This window comes from Struthio camelus, chromosome W, assembly GCF_040807025.1.
Source record: "Struthio camelus isolate bStrCam1 chromosome W, bStrCam1.hap1, whole genome shotgun sequence".
NCBI lineage: Eukaryota > Metazoa > Chordata > Aves > Struthioniformes > Struthionidae > Struthio > Struthio camelus.
The window spans coordinates 69678008-69693979 of NC_090981.1; the positions used below are offsets into that span (position 1 = coordinate 69678008).

Consider the following 15972-nt stretch of genomic DNA (forward strand, 5'->3'; position numbering starts at 1 on the left):
CCCCACCCCCACCCCTAACAACAGGTAAATTTTTCTGAGACCACAAGTCTTAACCACCTGCATAGCTGTTTATATAGGTTTAGGGTTTGAGGGTTTTTTTTTTTTTAATCTTTCTCTTTTTGTAGAACTATTTCCTTTTCCTCCTCCTTCTTTCTCTGCGTGTTCAGAACAGAGTCTTCGGATCTCAGAGTTTCATTTTGGTCGATAACTATAGCTACGTGTGGGTTGGGTTGAGATTCAGGCCCGTTTAAAGGGGAAGGGAGGTTGGAGAGTCGTGCCGGCGTTAGGTGGAGCTGCCCTGCGGCTCCCCGAAGCTCTAGAGAAACGCGCTGGGTAGTGAGCCGCTGTGCCCTGGGCAGGACGCGGCGGGGAGCTCCAGGTCGACGGGCAAGGGTCTCCTCCGCTGCTGCGACCAGGGTTTTGGTGCGGGTAGAGCCGGTCTCGACCCTCTGCTCTTCTGATAAATCTCTGCCTCGGTGAGAGGACGAAGGAAAACAAAAACTGTTGGCCGTGACGAAAGCTTTTTTTCAAGCTATTTATCCAAATTGGATTTGCACAAATTATTAGGGTTTATAGGGTACCTATCTTTCTTATGGTTTTTATGCTTGAGCTCCCTTCAGTTTGCTAAATAAATGCATATTTTATTCTATTCTATTTCTTACTCTACTGAGGTTATTAAAACAAAACTGTGATGCTCTATAGACTTCTGGGAGGTTGGGAAGAATCATATAGTACCTATGCAATGCAACTTCCCCCCTCCCCCCCTTTTTTTAATTTACATTATAAATCTGTTCTTATCTTTGTAGCCTGAAGTTGACCTTGTGTTTAAAATATATGTGTGTGTATGTATGTAATCTTGGTGTAAACGAATTTAGAGAATGAAACATCCTTGGGTTTTGTTATTTCTAGAGGTTCTCGGTGATTTGCCTTTTACTCATAGAACCCTGTTTATACTTAGCCTCTAGTTTAGGGTCATCTGACTCAAATACCCTCCCACACTTGGTTTCTCCCACAGTGGAGATGTTCTAAATCATTTGATGACAGTATTTCTATTTGTTGTTTTTTGTTATGACATGCTTTTTCTCCTTTTTAAAAGATTTTTTTTTTTAACAATGTGCATGCACATTTTAGTGATTGCAGAATTGCAAGCCTAAAGAGATTTTAGTATATAAAAATGTGATTTTTTTTTTTTTTTTACAGACACTGAATCCAAAATGGAACGAAGAATTTTATTTTAGAGTAAGTTTCCCTTTATATGCAATAAACCATTATTATAACATGTACCATTAATCATACTGTATTTCATATGTTTGAAAGGAAGCTTATTTTCTTATTTCGTATTAGTATGTTTTTATAAAAAATTCACTTGTCTCAATGTAATTTCCCTTCAATTCTCTGTCTATAGCGATCAAACGGGCAGTAGAAATTGACATAGGGTTATTATAGAAATGGATTGTTGCACAGTTTGGTGAGATTTTGGTGTAAGTTTTGGCTTATTTCATTTGAAGAATAAAAGATTCTTTTTACTGGAACATGTATGTTTAGCAGAGCATGTTTGCTGTGATCTGCTAGTGTTTTGAACTGCTAGTGTAGTGGCAAATAATGAGAAATATTTGCAAACACTGTAAAATTTAACCTATCATGAAAAATATGGTGAAATACAAACGTAGGGAAGGAAGACTGAAGAAGTAATTTCTCATGGCCTTGTCCTTACTTGCCAAATAAGATCAAAGTACGTCTTTCTCATGCAGTTAATTTTTGTCTTTCTAAGTTTTGTTTAAAATGAAAACTGAAAAATTTTGCCTAAAACCAAATGATACACAGTTTTAAATAATAGATGTCGTTTCATCGGAAAAAGTAGTTTCAAATATCTGAAAATGGTAAAGGATGGATTGAACTAAAAAACAGCATAATATATTTATGGCATGTGAACGAACAGGGCAAAACCAGCTTTGTTCTTTAGTTGGTGGAAATATTTTTCCAAGGAAGAATGACTTAATATCTGTCCAGCTGTAGCTTTCACTAAAGGAGGGTAGGTAAAATTTCAGTAGTTTTAAAATTTAATGTGAAACAGCTGCTCGAGAACAGACATTGTCATTGTAGGTTGTTACAAACGGGTATCCTATCGAAGTTTGTTTATAGCGTTTTAGCAGTTGACTCTCTGGATGATGTGATGATTTAAATAGTTGCCACAAATATATTTGTTAATACACAGTTTTTGGAGTTTTAAATAGAATTTTTATTTTTAAGCATGTGCAGAGTAGCTTTTATAGGTCTCGCAACTAGTTAACATGAATTTAAATCTCTACAATCCTCTTCATCCAGTTAAATATTTTGATTTTTATAATGTGCTCTAAGGAAAAAATATGGACTTATGCCCGTTTCTTTGAGTTATGCCGAGTCCATAGGAACCGCCTTGGAGCTAAATTCATTTTGACTGGCCCCGTGGTTCTCCGTTTCCATCGCACCAGTTCTTGGTACGTGCAGAGCTCGTTGCAGAGGTGGCTCCACCACGGCGTAACTGCAGCCGCCTGCCTGTAAAACCGCAGAGGAGTCGTAACGCTGTCACTTTAGCCAGAGAGCCGTTCCCCGGGCAGGAGGAACGCCTCACGTACTTTACGGCCAGGTGCTCGAGCGCAGAGGTTTCAGAGAGCAGACCACCAGCTGGGGAGGGGAAGGGAGAGCGAGGTCAGGGTGGTGGGTGTCCGCGCGTGGGCGCCTGCAGCCCGCGGCGTTGGACCCCGCTGCCCAAGCGAGCGCTGGAGGAGCGGGCCGGCCCCCTCTCTAAATGCCGGTCTCGTAAACAGCCCGAGTTACAAGACGGACTAGGGCCGAGGATGTTCCCTCAGGATCAGCAGACTCGTGACGTACCTTGTGCTTATAATTTGAACCGATGTTTCTTGAGGCAGCCTCGAGAAAAAAGGCAGTACGCAGAACGGCCACAGTCTGCGTTGTTTAAACTTCAGGTGAAGTTCAGAGCCTCTGTCAAAACAGCTTGAACGTCCTCGACGACCAGCGGTGAACGTTTGCAGTCAGGCCTACCTTTTTATCTGTGTCGCGGTTCTTTGACCTTGTCGAAACGGGGGCTTCCCAGCCCTGCAGAATTATTAGTGCCCTGTGGAAACTTTTTTGTCTAAATTGCCTCAAATAGACAAGCGGACGTGGAAGCCTGGCTTACAAAGACTTTCTGGGGAAAAAGAAAAAAAGTGAATCAACTGCCATAGAAACTATTTTTCTTGTTTAGTAGTGACTGCTTTGTCCTCCTACCAGTAGTCATTTTTTTCCTTTTAAACGTTAGCAGTCTTTCTGCTTAAATTTGCTTCAGAGTAAATTATTTCCTGGAGGTATATTTGTTCTTTGCAAGCGTTTGAGGAGTTTGCTGAAAGCGGGTAGAGTAGGGTTTCTACCTTCCACGGGATTTTCCAGAAGCGTGTGCGAGGAACGGGCCAGAAGCCGCGGCGAAGGGACAGTCCGCCCGCAAGGCAGCGGGCCGTGAAACTCGCCTGAAGGGAAGGCTCTTGCTGCCGACGTTTTAGTTGAGCTTTGCAGCTGTAAAGCCAAAAAATCCAGGAGCGCTCGTCGTCCGTCCAGTCTGGGACCCTCGTGCCCACCACCATAAAGCTGGCTACTTCTCACGGCCACCTTTTTTGGTGCAAAGATGGGTTTATTGGGTGCTCAGGGCAGCAGAAGCCCCTCTTGTTAGCACCGTCTGCTGCAGCCCGTGACGGGCCGTGCCAGGAGCAGCCGCGGCATTGCCTAGCGCCCTCCTCTCCAGGTCTCTGTCAGCCTTGTGGTTGCATCCAACTCGTGCTATGCAGCAACCGTAATATCTTCGCCGCTTTGGAGCTTTCTGGAGAAACGCGGTAACTGTGGTATATCGAATCAGGAAATAAAGGCTTTTAACGTTAACTACTAGTCTATTTCTAGTTGCAGTGTATTTTTAGAAATAAGGTGTTATAGCGCTCCAGTTAAAGTAAAACTAAACCTGTTAGTCCTGTTCTGTTTGCCTTGCTTGAATCACTGTATGACCTAGTGCTTGTATATTGTCATCATAAAGCTGATGAACCTAAAGTGACGTTATTTGTGTGAATTTTCTCATAGGTAAACCCAACCAATCATCGTCTCCTGTTTGAAGTGTTTGACGAAAACAGATTGGTGAGTGCTTGTCTTGAGTGTGTTTTACAAACGGTAAGGCTCGGTGGAACGTAGCTGATGAAAACATAGCCTATCTCAAAGGCATAGTTCTGTCTGTTTTATAAATAAGTATGCTAAGTAACGTAGAGTGAAACATTTAAAAAAAAAACCCTGTTTACAGACTAGTAGTCAGAACATTAAAGAATTAACACAAAAGTACCACTCTCCTGTGTAAGACCAAAATGGTCCTCCTTAACCTACAGTTCTGATGGTGTAACCTCAATCATATCCTCCCTTAGGCTTCTCCTATGCAAAACGATGACGAGTCTGAGACTTTTAGTTACTTATAAAGTGGCTGCTTCATCCCCTGGTTGTTGCTGTTGTCTTTGCTGTACCTGCAATACTTCCACATCCTTTTTTTGGGATGTGGTAACCAAAACTGCATGTAGTACTCCAGAGGTAGATGCACGAAGGTTTTAGATAGTGGCAAAATAATGCTCTCCGTTTTGTTTTCAGTTCCCTTCCTGATGATGCCTAGCATATTGTTAGCTTTTTTGTCTTGAGCTCTCCAAGTCTTACTGCTTGTTGCTTTTAATAAGATTGCATAGATAAGGTTTCCACGCAGGCATACATGAGGTAAACGACACCATCGTTCTGAACAGAGTAGGTTAAATACATTACAGCAATGGTAAACTGGGTGAATGACTTTTTTCCCTTGTTCTCTTCTGAAAATTCTAGTACCGCTCCATTGTTGAGGAGATAAGGTATTCAGTTTTTCAGTTGGGTGCGGTACACTCTGTACTAAACTTGCTTGCCTTGTGAAGATGAGGTTCAGTGTGTTGAAGATCTTTTTATTAAAAACAAAACCAGTAGTATGGAAACATCTGTCTTTAAAATATATATTCTTCTCCTCTGACTTTCTGTTAAATGTAGAGCGAAGGAAAACATGCAAGCTGCAGTGTTCTAGGGAAAAAGGGACTTATGACCCCACTGATGACGTCTTACGAGTCTTACTTTAGGAGGAAGTAAACTGGTAAATGCGCATGTAGAGCGGCCTGACCGTCAATGTATTTACTGGCACGTACTAATCGTTTGCACCGTCAACACAGTCCTGTACCTTCTGAACTTCCTTGTGGTAAGGTGTGCCTCCATCGCCTGCTGGTGCGAGCAAACGTCGGGGCAGAAATCCTGTAACCGTGACCGAGAGGCAGAATATATAAGCCTTGGGCCCAGGGCTGTGCTGGTGTGGCTCTGTGGCTTGCACGCCTCGTGGAAGATGGGTGGAGTACGTTTGCGTTGGCTTGGAGGGCGTTCAGCGCCCGTGCGTCTGTTTGTGAAAAATACCTTGTCCTCTCTGTGGGATAGTCATCAGCACAAGGCAGGTCAGGAAGTCGTGGAAGAGGTTTTGATCTAGCCGGCAGAGGGCAGTGGCATGCACAGGGAAATCCGTATGTGGCACCAAAGTGGTGACAGTTCAGAAGAAAAATTCTAGTGTTGCTACGCTGCAGCAGCTGAGAAATGACAGCTTTTGCATGCTCGTTTCAGTGGCACTGTTCAAGACCTTGAAGTTTCTGTATGTGGTACTGGCCTTACGCTGGCAGTTTCAGTCCTTCTCCGTTGTTGAACCCTTTTCTGGTGGTTCTTCCTGTGTTCCCACCTCTGCAGGCAACCTTTCTGTAACCTGGCTTAGGATCCGTCACCCTCCCTGCAGAGGGGCCTCTGAGCTGTTGGCAAAGCAAGTACCTTGGGATTTTTCAAGTAACAAACTTCCATCAGTGAGCTCAGAGCTGAGTTCTGACTTGATGTATATCAGGGCCAACATGCTGTGTTTCTCTAACGAGGAGGCATTTAATCAATTGTTTTGACTTTACAGTGAAGTATTTATTGTCAGTACTTGCACCGAGAATTCAGTTTTTGTTTTGTCCTTATGTCCCTAAATCATCAAAGCACTTCCTGAGTTTGCAGTATGTCCTTTCCTCTCCGTTCTCTCCCCCAGTCAAAATGGAGAATATTGGATGCAAGCTTAGTCAGCAGTGCAAAGAGAGACAGTTTCCTCGGATAACGTGTTTTACTTGAAAAATTAGATAAAACAACTTTAACACCTGTGCTTGCACACAATCTAGAGTACTGTTGCTGTGAAGAAGCTATTCATGTTTTTCTTCTTGTTGGCTCATGGTCCCCTTAAAACAATAGGGGATTGTACTGTCTTTTGGCAGTTGCATCGCTGTAAAACAGCTTCCATTTCTCTCGTGACTGGTCATTTTCTGTCTTTTGAAAACAAGCTGCTTGCAAACAGAGGTTCAAATGTCTAGGTTAGAGTATTGACCCCGTACCCGCAAGTTTTCAGAGCTGTTGACAAAACTTACGCTTCTGAGCTCGCAAAAGAGCGAATGTCCATGTGTTGAATTGAAGCTACCCCGGGGTCTCCTTGTGCAGATGCCCTTTTTCCTAAGCAGATGTTCTTTTCTGGTATATACTAACAAGTATTTTATGGTGAGCACGCTTCCAGTGTGAGTGCCCGTTAGATCACGGACTTCCTGCGTTGTGGTAGAGCTGATTTAGGGGCTTTGTTTTACATTTTGGTGTATCCTGTCTGCCTGTCTGTTCTTCTGAGATCTTTTGGCTCTCGGTGAGCGTAACTGTGTTCCGTGCTGGCAGTCGCGCCTGTGGTAATATTGCTAACTTTCTCACTGGAAGCTGGCCAGCTTTGGGCAGAGTTTCTGTACGGTGTTTAAGACAAATCAGCATAAAACGACATGCAACACCCGTCTCCGGTTTTCACTCGTCTTTGCTGCCTGGTAAAAACTGAAAAAGTAACTTTGTCTTCTGCCATCTTGCACATTTTTGCTGTTTTTATTCTGTGAGAAATCTTTGCCACATCTAAGGTTGCTTTGTTTGCTGTAATTTTTCATTTTTTAAAAGGACTGTGTGGCGTAGGTTATATTGCATTCGTAGGGACAATGTAAAAGTTGTGGCTTTTTAAAGGGCGAGAAGTTTGTTGTTTAAGCGTGTTATGAGCGCAGTTAAGAATGAAAAGCATAACCATGCTATATTTATTCATGTTCGGCCATGGTAGCCTAACGCTGTAACACGCACCACAAAGTTAAGCTTGGAATAATTTCTCTCGTTTGCATGTGGATTTGACTTGAACTTTTAACACTAACGCAGAGTGTTTTTGCCGTAGTTAACTTTGTGTGCCTGTGCTTTATACGAATGTGCCTTGTGGATATGATGTGGTTTAGATTTATAGCAGTGCCGAGTGTGTTTGCTGCCTTAGTCAGCTGCGAGAGCTCTCCCGCTGGGGCCGCTCCTCTCTGATGGAAAAGGAGCAGCTGTGAAGGTGCTGTTTCAGGCTCTTGCTGGCATTAAAAAAAAAAACACACACACACACACACGCACACACACACAAAACCCCCACCAGCTCACTTTGGAGAGGGGGAACCAGGCCACGTGACTCCCGCCATCCTACCCTCTGTCACAGTGTGTAGGAGCGCTGATTGCTCTTATCCAATCATGCCTGGAATGCTGCTTGCCACTTGGGCTATTTCTGCTATCTGTCGCTATCAGTGCTGCAGTGCTAACAGTTTGGCAGATGGGACACTTTTTCTTGGAGTTTATGCCTTTGGTTTTTAACTTCTGGCAGTGCCTGAATTGTTGCTGTTCTCCCTCTCCTTTTCTTCTCCCTGTAAAACCATGGCCCATCGGCTGCGGTTTCATTTTGGCTCTGGGCGAAGCAACACAGCCCCTGAATCGGAGATCCTCGACCGGGAGAGAGAAGATGACTTTTTCATGGCATTCCACACTTTGCCAAGAAGAAGCAGTCCTCACGCTTTTTCCCGACACGGAGCAGATTATGGTGGTGGTGGCGACTTGCAAGAAGTGGGCTCCTTAAAAAGGAGTACATCCATGTTTATTCCCCAGCTGCTGAACAACATTGATGTGCGTCCAACGAGAAGCTCGTCTATGCAGATCTCTCTTCAGCGCAAAGCTGTGAACGGCTGCGCTGATGAGTGTGGAACCCCGGGATCTCCTGAGGAGACGCTTCCATGTAAATTCTCAGAGTTTCGCGAGCATTACGCGTCCCCTGTTGAAAACCGTTCTTCTTCTCCGAGCAGTCCGGAGGTGACTCCTGGAAACTCTCCGCCGAGGCTGACGGAAGAGCTAGGGCAGCAGGTCAATGGGACTGTTTGCTGTAATCGCAGAATATTTTGTACTATTCCTTCTAAGAACCAGAGCGATGATGCTTTGTCTGCTCCCCAAGAAGATGAGGCAAGCGAAGCATCTTCCGGTTTAAACATAAGTGGTGTGAGGATTCAGCATCGTGCTTCGAGCGCGGATATGCCTCAGGTGACTCTCTTACCCTTTGGCTCTGAGGCTCAAGGTAACGCTCCCAGCCCCGAACCCCGGCGCTGGTCTTTGCAACATGTGCCAGATATGTCAGCAAATTCAGGAAAGAAGTTCTTTGTTCTTCAGCTGCAGCAACCGCAGGCGAGTGGTACGGGTACAGGGGGTGAATACAACTTTGGTTTTACCGGAACAAAAGGGGACAGATTGGTCAGGTATCCGCGGATACGACTGGAAAGGAGCACTTCCTACCCTGTCCAGCCGCGACCGGAGCAGGCTAGCCCCACAGGCGATGGATTGGATTCAGAACTGCACGGAAACGCCAGGAACGGGTCAGAAATGTCCAGAAGCAATTCAGTAGAGAGGATCCCTCAAGGGCAGGGATGCCTGTTTAAAATCAGACCAGATCAGAACACGAGGCAGCAGCACTTCCGAATCCTCGTGACCCGCAGTCCGGAAGAGCAGAACCAGGCTGCTGCGACGGAGGGTCGTGGCACCCCTGCTCCTACCGCAGCCGGCACCGCGGTGAGTATGATGCCGAGCGTGCTCGTTCCTCTGCGCTAGTAAAAGGCAAAATTTCCATACAAAGGCTTCTAAACTTCAGGCCACCGAAGAGCTTCCATTGTTAGTGCTAGAACGTTCCGCATTTCTCTGGAACAGGCCACAAATCATCTCTATTTCGAATCTAAAATAACTTTGCTCTCAGTTATGATTACATCCAGTGTAATATTTTGAGATCCTAATGTCTCATGTGTTACTTAATTCAGTGTTACATCAGCTGAAAAGATTGTAAAAAATTGGAACAACCAAATGTCAAACTGAATAGTCTTGTTAATTGTTCAGCTTGGCAAGACCTTGCTGCATGAAGAATTACACTTTGTTTTTCAAAACAAACACTTTGCTACCTTCTAAATATAATGCATACATGTATGTATCTCTGCACAGTTTAAAAAGGTATGTTGTGGTGTGCTAGCAGCTACGGCTACAGAAATTGTGAAGATACTGACTTTGTTGTTACAGTACCACAAAGTTAGGAAAATTTCTTTTTTTACCAAAAAATTATGTTTGTTTTCAACCTTCTGTAAATTAAAAACTTGTCACATGTTTTTCAGCCCCAAATCCCAGTCAAACAACTGCACAAGCAGCTTGGCACAAGTTAGTAAACTGCCCTGTCATTTGCACTTTCTCTGACTTTGCATTCAGATGACAAATTTCATCTTCTAGTTCTTCTTGCTTATAATGGGAGAGGCTTGAAGTTTTATGTTTTTAAACCATTTTTGAAAAGACCAAACCAGAGATAAAAGTTAAAGAGTTGAGTTAATTCATTTGGTTGAACTGCTTTGCTGTGCAATTTAACACTACCCACTTGAGTTTCTAAGCTCGGTGACGCTGTATATAGAACAGTAAGTGCTCTGTCTCCAGCTATGAAAACAGATTCGCTAGGACGGATTTTGGTCTTCGTTGCTCGTGTGTTCGCATTCTCTTGCGCTTTCTTTCAGCGAAATGTAGTACCGAAAGACAGCTGCTCGCTGCAGCAAGGCCGTATGATGACTCTGCAGCTTTCCCAGCAAAAAGCTCAGTCTCAAAGTTATTTCAGTATAACTGTCTTTTTAGCCCTTCTATAGACAGTGTTGAGTAGAAATTCACAGTGTCCTTAAGCTTTTAGTTTAAAAAAAAAAAAAAAAACCCAAACCCCAAAATCTGCAAAACATGTGTTCTTGCCAAAGGAATATAAGCTTCATTTCAGTCTGTACTGGCTAGCAGTTTTGTTGAGCGGGTAGTGTATGGTATCCTTACCGTCAGCCTGAGAACGTTTCAGCAGGGAAATCTGGAATGCAGAAACCTTTACTGATCTCTTTTCTTCATTTAAATGTCGTGTATATAGCACAATGTTAAGCGTTCTACTATTTTTCTCTTCCTAAAAAAGACGTTTTGTTTTCCTTTCTCTGTTCAGCTATTTTTAATTTATTCTGCATGTAATTTTTGGCTGAACTCGTCTTAATCTGGAATATAGAGTTGCTTCAAGATATTAAGGATGTTTGAATTTGGTGAGAGAAAAGCCAACTGTGAGGTCTGGCTCCAAATGTAGTTTTCCCAAAGCGCCGCATTAGATCTGGAGTTCCGTTTTTGCCTGTCTCTTTTAGTCTACATACTCAGTTGATGGGATTCCTTAGACACCATTCAAACTTCTGTGGAGTCTTCACAGCTCGTATTTACCCACATTACCACGTTCTGTGTCTGAATTTCTATTTTCTATTTATTATCTCTTGTTCCTTTCCAATAATAGCAGCGTGGAGAGCCACCATAAACAATTATATAAGTAGCTGCAATAGGTCAAACCTAATAGCAGGTGGCAGAGGTTTGCCCATTTGTGCCACTTGCTCAGAGATGTGCATCTTCACCCTGTGTCTCTGCAACAGTTCTGTCTCGTAAAATATATACTCCCCCAAAGTCGCTGCTTTGATCTTCATCGCAGTAGCGGCTCTCACACCAGAGGCACGCTTGAGAATTTCCAGAAGACAATTATGAAATTTGTTCCTATGTACCCTTAGTTTTACTTACCATGTGAAATCAATTTAGTCAGCCGTGAAGCATGGCAGTGTCAGAGGCGCTCAGCCCAAATGGGACTTGCGTTCCCTACTGCAGAAAGTTTCAGAAATGGAAATTTAATTGAGGCATAAAACTTTTTCCTACTCTTCTAGCATAGTTTTCTCGTATTTGTAGTGACCCCAGGAGTGTCCTGGACAGAGGTGACTGCGTGGGCCGGTTGCCATAGGAAGGGCAGGCAATAAAAGCAGTTTGATGGAAATCTGCTGTATTTAATCTACTGACAAAACACCTCTTCACTGAGGTGTCACTTTTGATCTGCCCCGTGGAAGTGTTTGAGGGAGGACCTGTGATGCTGAGGAAGGGTGTGCCTGCAATATTTGAGCTATGGAGCTGCGGGGAAAAGTTACCATGTTTTAAAGTTGTTAGGGTAAAAAAAAATTCTAGACTCTTCCAGTTGAGGTAGTTTGCGTGTATTTGATTGATACAGGGCATGGGCCTGGGGCTGTAAGCAGCAGCTGCTACGGCCTTATTTATCTGCAGTGAAAACATTCATGCGGGCGTCTGCAGTCCTGCTGCTACCAAGTGTTTATGACCTTTCAAATATCTTCTGTTTTAGACAGAAATGTTTTGGGGGAAGCAGGATGTATTTCATTACAAGTTGTTATTAAGGTATTAAGTAAAATAAGAGCTTGTGCCCAATCTGTGAACGTTTTTATTTGGAAGCCTCGTTACAAATTCTTTTGGCTGCTCGGAGGTTTCGTGTGTAACGCAGTGGGCTGCGCGCGTATGCTGTGGCGTACAACCACGCTTACGCTGTTTATAATTTGGGGTCCGTGAGCGCTGCTGTGTATGTGTGGGAACCACACCTCAAAAATGCCGTGGTTTGGACAACTGGTTAGAGAGCTGACAACGGCATCTTTGTTGTGACAAAAAATACAAAGTGCCCTGACAAAATACTGTAGTAGCGTTGAATTGTATTAGTTACCAAATAGAAGTGGCAACTCGGTGGTTCTGCGTTTCCTACAAGTCAGGTTTTATTTTTCCTTCCTTCCTTCGACGTAATTTTAGAATAAATTTTGTTACGGAAGTATAGAGAATGTAATTACGCTCAGGAGATATCACTTGGAATTGGGGCATCTGAATCTAAATAGGGGTAATTTAGGATGAGCGCCGTCCGGCAGTGGGCAGGCTCCCGGGTTGCAGGGCGCTTGGCGACGAAGCGCTGAGCCAAGGCCGAGCACGCGGCTCCGGAGGGGGTTAAGGAGCTGGGAAGGGCCGCGGCTCTGCCAGCCCCGCTCCTCCCCGGCTGCAGCATCCCTCCCGCGGCCCGCCTGGTCCGCCCTCGCCTGGGGCCCTTCCAGACTTCCTGCTTGGGATGTCCCTGCCGTCCTCTGATGGCAGCGCTTCCCTAGGAGGCCTCTCCCCGTCATGGGGGCAGGTGTTTAGGGTGGGCTCTGTGCTTAATCAGGAATAACTGTTGTCCTCTAGAGTAGAGCCAACTCCTGTAAATACGGCTGTGTATCACATTGAGGAAAGCATTTTTCACTTTGAGTTTGGCTTTTCTTATTATCCCAGTTTTAGTCGAGTGCTCCTGAAGCAGCATGCTCCGAGACTGTCTGTGATATGGAGGTCGCGGGGTGGTGTTGGCAAAAAAGGGATCTCAAATGAGGGAAGTTGTTGTTATTCAGTTTTACACATTGGAAGAAAAAAATAGAGTATGTTTAAATAAAAAATGAAGACAAGTTAAAGGAAGACAAACGTCATGCTTTTGCAGGTGAATGTTTATTCTGTAGCCACAGTTTCATCTACTGTTTCCACTAATTACATAGCTATCAACAGCAAAGGTCTGCTTTAGTGCTGTTGTGCCGCCTGCTTTACAGCCCCTGCGTCGGTGCCCCGTGGACCGCCGCTCCCCCGGGGTGTGCTCACTGCTCTCTTAACTGGAGATGGTTTCCTATGGAGAGTGACGTTCAAGGAGGAAACATCTGAACCACCGTTACCTTGGCTAGCTAGACCTTCACTGCAGGAGACAACAGAAAATGAAATGAATCTTGTTGGCAGTTCTCTGAAGTTGGTGATTTCACAGAGCAACTTTCCTTGGCTACGTCTTCAGACCATACTTCCACCACAGTATTTGCTTTCCTTATTCCTTTGTTTCACGTTTCTGGGCTGTATCTTGGATCCAGTTGGGTTGTAAAAGCTAGCAGTTACATCTTGTAACCTGACCAACCTTTAACACTTCCTAATGAACAAGAAGCAACTGTCTGTACTTGCCGCGTGCCCCGTTTTGTTAGCAGCATACTCTTTTGCCTTACTGAAAAAGGGCAATGTAGGAATAAAAATGCTCCGTATTATCACCAGTGCAATTGGCAAAATAATAGACATTTTCGGTTAGTATGGCGTTCACTTCTAGATTGAATTTTCTGTTTTTTCTTTTGTACATAAATTGATCCTTGTGAGCTAATAAAGTCAATTCAAAGCTTTGCCTTTAATGTTTTGATGTAAACTAAGGCAAATTCAGAAAGTGTCTTTTCTGAGATGGGACTGAGAAATTAAATGGATTATGTATTGCTGATCATCACATGAAAAACTGCTGGACATCTTTAAGAATTAAATGTAATGAAAAGGTTTTTTTTTTTTTTTTCTCAATTCAAGTAAGCATTGCAAGAGATGATTTGTTTCGTTGAGATAGAGATTACAGTTTTTGTTTTAATGTTGCTGCTCTTGCTGATCCTCTGGTCAATCACCAGCCTGTCCTTGACACAGTATTCAGTACTTCATTTTCACATCTTTCATCATCTTTAGCTGGCCCCCACTCTGATATTTTCTCAGTAAGTATTGGAGATGGTGGTAGTTGTCATTTGGAAAAGAGGTTTAGTTGCTTCTCTTATAATTTCTGAACCAAGTCCATGTGTCCAGGAACTCCAGCGAATAAATAGACAAAATCAGGACAAAAATCCTGTTCCTCATGAGCGTTAGTAGCCGTTTATCTGCCTGTCTGGTTTTCGTGTGGATGGTGACCTACACTAGAACCAGCACTCACTCCGTTAAGCGCTAACGCGAAGAGCGACAGCGAACTTCGCGTCAGAGGGTTTCCTTCTGTCCGTCCACTCGTCCGTCCGTCCATCTATCCATCCAGATATAGTGGCAGTTAGCTGTGTAGAAAGTCAGATTTGGCTGCATTCACGCTCCTGATGTTCAGAATATGACACTTGTAGTTGAGCTGGGCTGAACTTTGTGCTTCTACTTCGGAAGCAGTTATTGAGTGCGGTACAGAGATTTAAATGGTACAAAGCAAGAAATGTCAACTTGTTAACGGTTTATTTGCCGCTCTTCATTCTAGCGGAAGCATATTCTTGAGATGCAAAGATTTTCTAAAACAGAAGAGAGAGTTATTTCAGAGGCAGCTATTTCTTTCCAAGTCTGTTTAAGGACAGCCGGATCGGTACAGTTCGCCTGCACGCAGGCACGGAAAGGCTATGGAAAGCGCTGCGCGCCTCCGAGGGGCTGCTTTGTCTGCCGGGCCACCGGGAATGAATGCTACTCAGAAAAGTTTCATCTTTTATATTGCATATGTCTTAAGTTTGGGCACCTGCTTCCAGAATGCCTAGTGGGCGTTTCTAGAACATGATTCATGTAATCCTTAGCTAGGTGTCTAAAACGGATGAGATGAACCGTGCTGTCAGGTTCCTCTTTCCCTCCACGTCCCATCCAAGGAGCGCGGGTGGCTGCATGGCGTGCCTCTGCCCGCTGTGCGGATGCCCCCTTTGCAGGTGGGGGCGGCGAGTTGCACCCCCAAGGCTTTGCAGGCTTCCTGTCAAGGGCAGAATCGATTCTTCTTCCCTAGTCTCCCCTCTCGGCAACCCCACGTCTAGGTGACACTACGCTACAGGCCTCCCCTGACCGCGGTAGGCTGTGTCTAGACGTTACCGTTCTTCTTTCTCATGCTTTGCTGTTACGGGATTTGCCATAGCTCACAGGCTGTGGTGGTGGTGTGGTTTTTGTTTTTGTTGGGTTCTCTCTTTTTTTTTTTTTTTTTTTTTTTAAAGAAATCATCTGATCCGCTCCTTGCCCCTCTCTTGCGCTTGCAGGGGCGTGAGCTCGCAGGTGAGAGCAGTACCAAGGTGTCCGTGCGAGTGGAGCACAAATAGCTCTTCCTGAGTAGTGGAAATTAGCTTGCAGAATCAAGAAATACTTCTCCTAGTCAAGTTATAAGGGAGCTGAGAAATATCTATCCCTACCTGCTTCCAGAGTTCCCTGGGAAACAATTTTGGATGTTGTTAGACTTCGCTGCTGGAGGATTTTACTTTTTCTCCCTGAAAGCCATACCTTGTGCTGTTTTTCTAAAGAGAAACCAGAATAAAACACTGAATAGAAGAGCTGGAAATAACGTCACTCTTTTATAGCAGTAATAAACCGTTTGCTCCTGCATGGAAAAATTGTGTGCTGAGTTTCAGTACACAGCGATCTCTTTAAAGCTGAGTTTATAAGGCCCTGAATTTATAACGGGATTGCTGACCCAGTCTTAACACTGAAGGTACCGACCAGACTAGTTGCAGCATAGATGTAGCCACAGAAAACTGCAGATAAGAAAGCAGAGAGCGTTAATTGCTTTGTGCAGCCTTAGCTGTCCTTTCTATTTGAGGAAAGCTGTCAAATAATGAAGAATGGTCATTTTTTATGACTGTTCTAGTTCAAAAAAGCTATTCTAAATCTAGATTTTATGCTGTTTACTTAGTTTCAGAACTAAATCACTTTGTAAAAATCTATTACTGCATACATTTGTCTGAAGTCCGGTGCTTTTATCTGTTTTTTTTCATTTAATAGGGTGGCATAGTAGCCTCCAAATGACAGCAATTGTGTAGAAAAAAAATCAGTAAAATTAACAGTGTGACCATTGCAGGCTTCCCAGTCACCCCCTAAAAAAAAAAGAAAGAAAAAAGA

At 43.9% G+C, this 15972-nt stretch overlaps 1 protein-coding gene across 20 annotated transcripts in view; it reads left to right on the forward strand.

Moving 5' to 3' along the window:
- The window catches only part of LOC104138472 (NEDD4 like E3 ubiquitin protein ligase), a 215281-nt gene that overhangs the window by 94847 nt on the left and 104462 nt on the right, over positions 1 to 15972 (forward strand). For 12 of the 20 annotated variants that reach the window (XM_068924507.1, XM_068924509.1, XM_068924505.1 and 9 more), the window contains 2 exons: positions 1201 to 1239; positions 4102 to 4155. The exons of 4 other annotated variants lie outside the window; for them this stretch is intronic. In XM_068924507.1, the coding sequence (XP_068780608.1) occupies positions 1201 to 1239; positions 4102 to 4155 (93 nt within the window). Of the gene's footprint in view, positions 1 to 1200; positions 1240 to 4101; positions 4156 to 7604; positions 9004 to 15972 lie in introns of those variants that run through there. 4 more of the 20 variants (XM_009666077.2, XM_009666079.2, XM_009666078.2 and 1 more) reach the window with 4 other exon arrangements.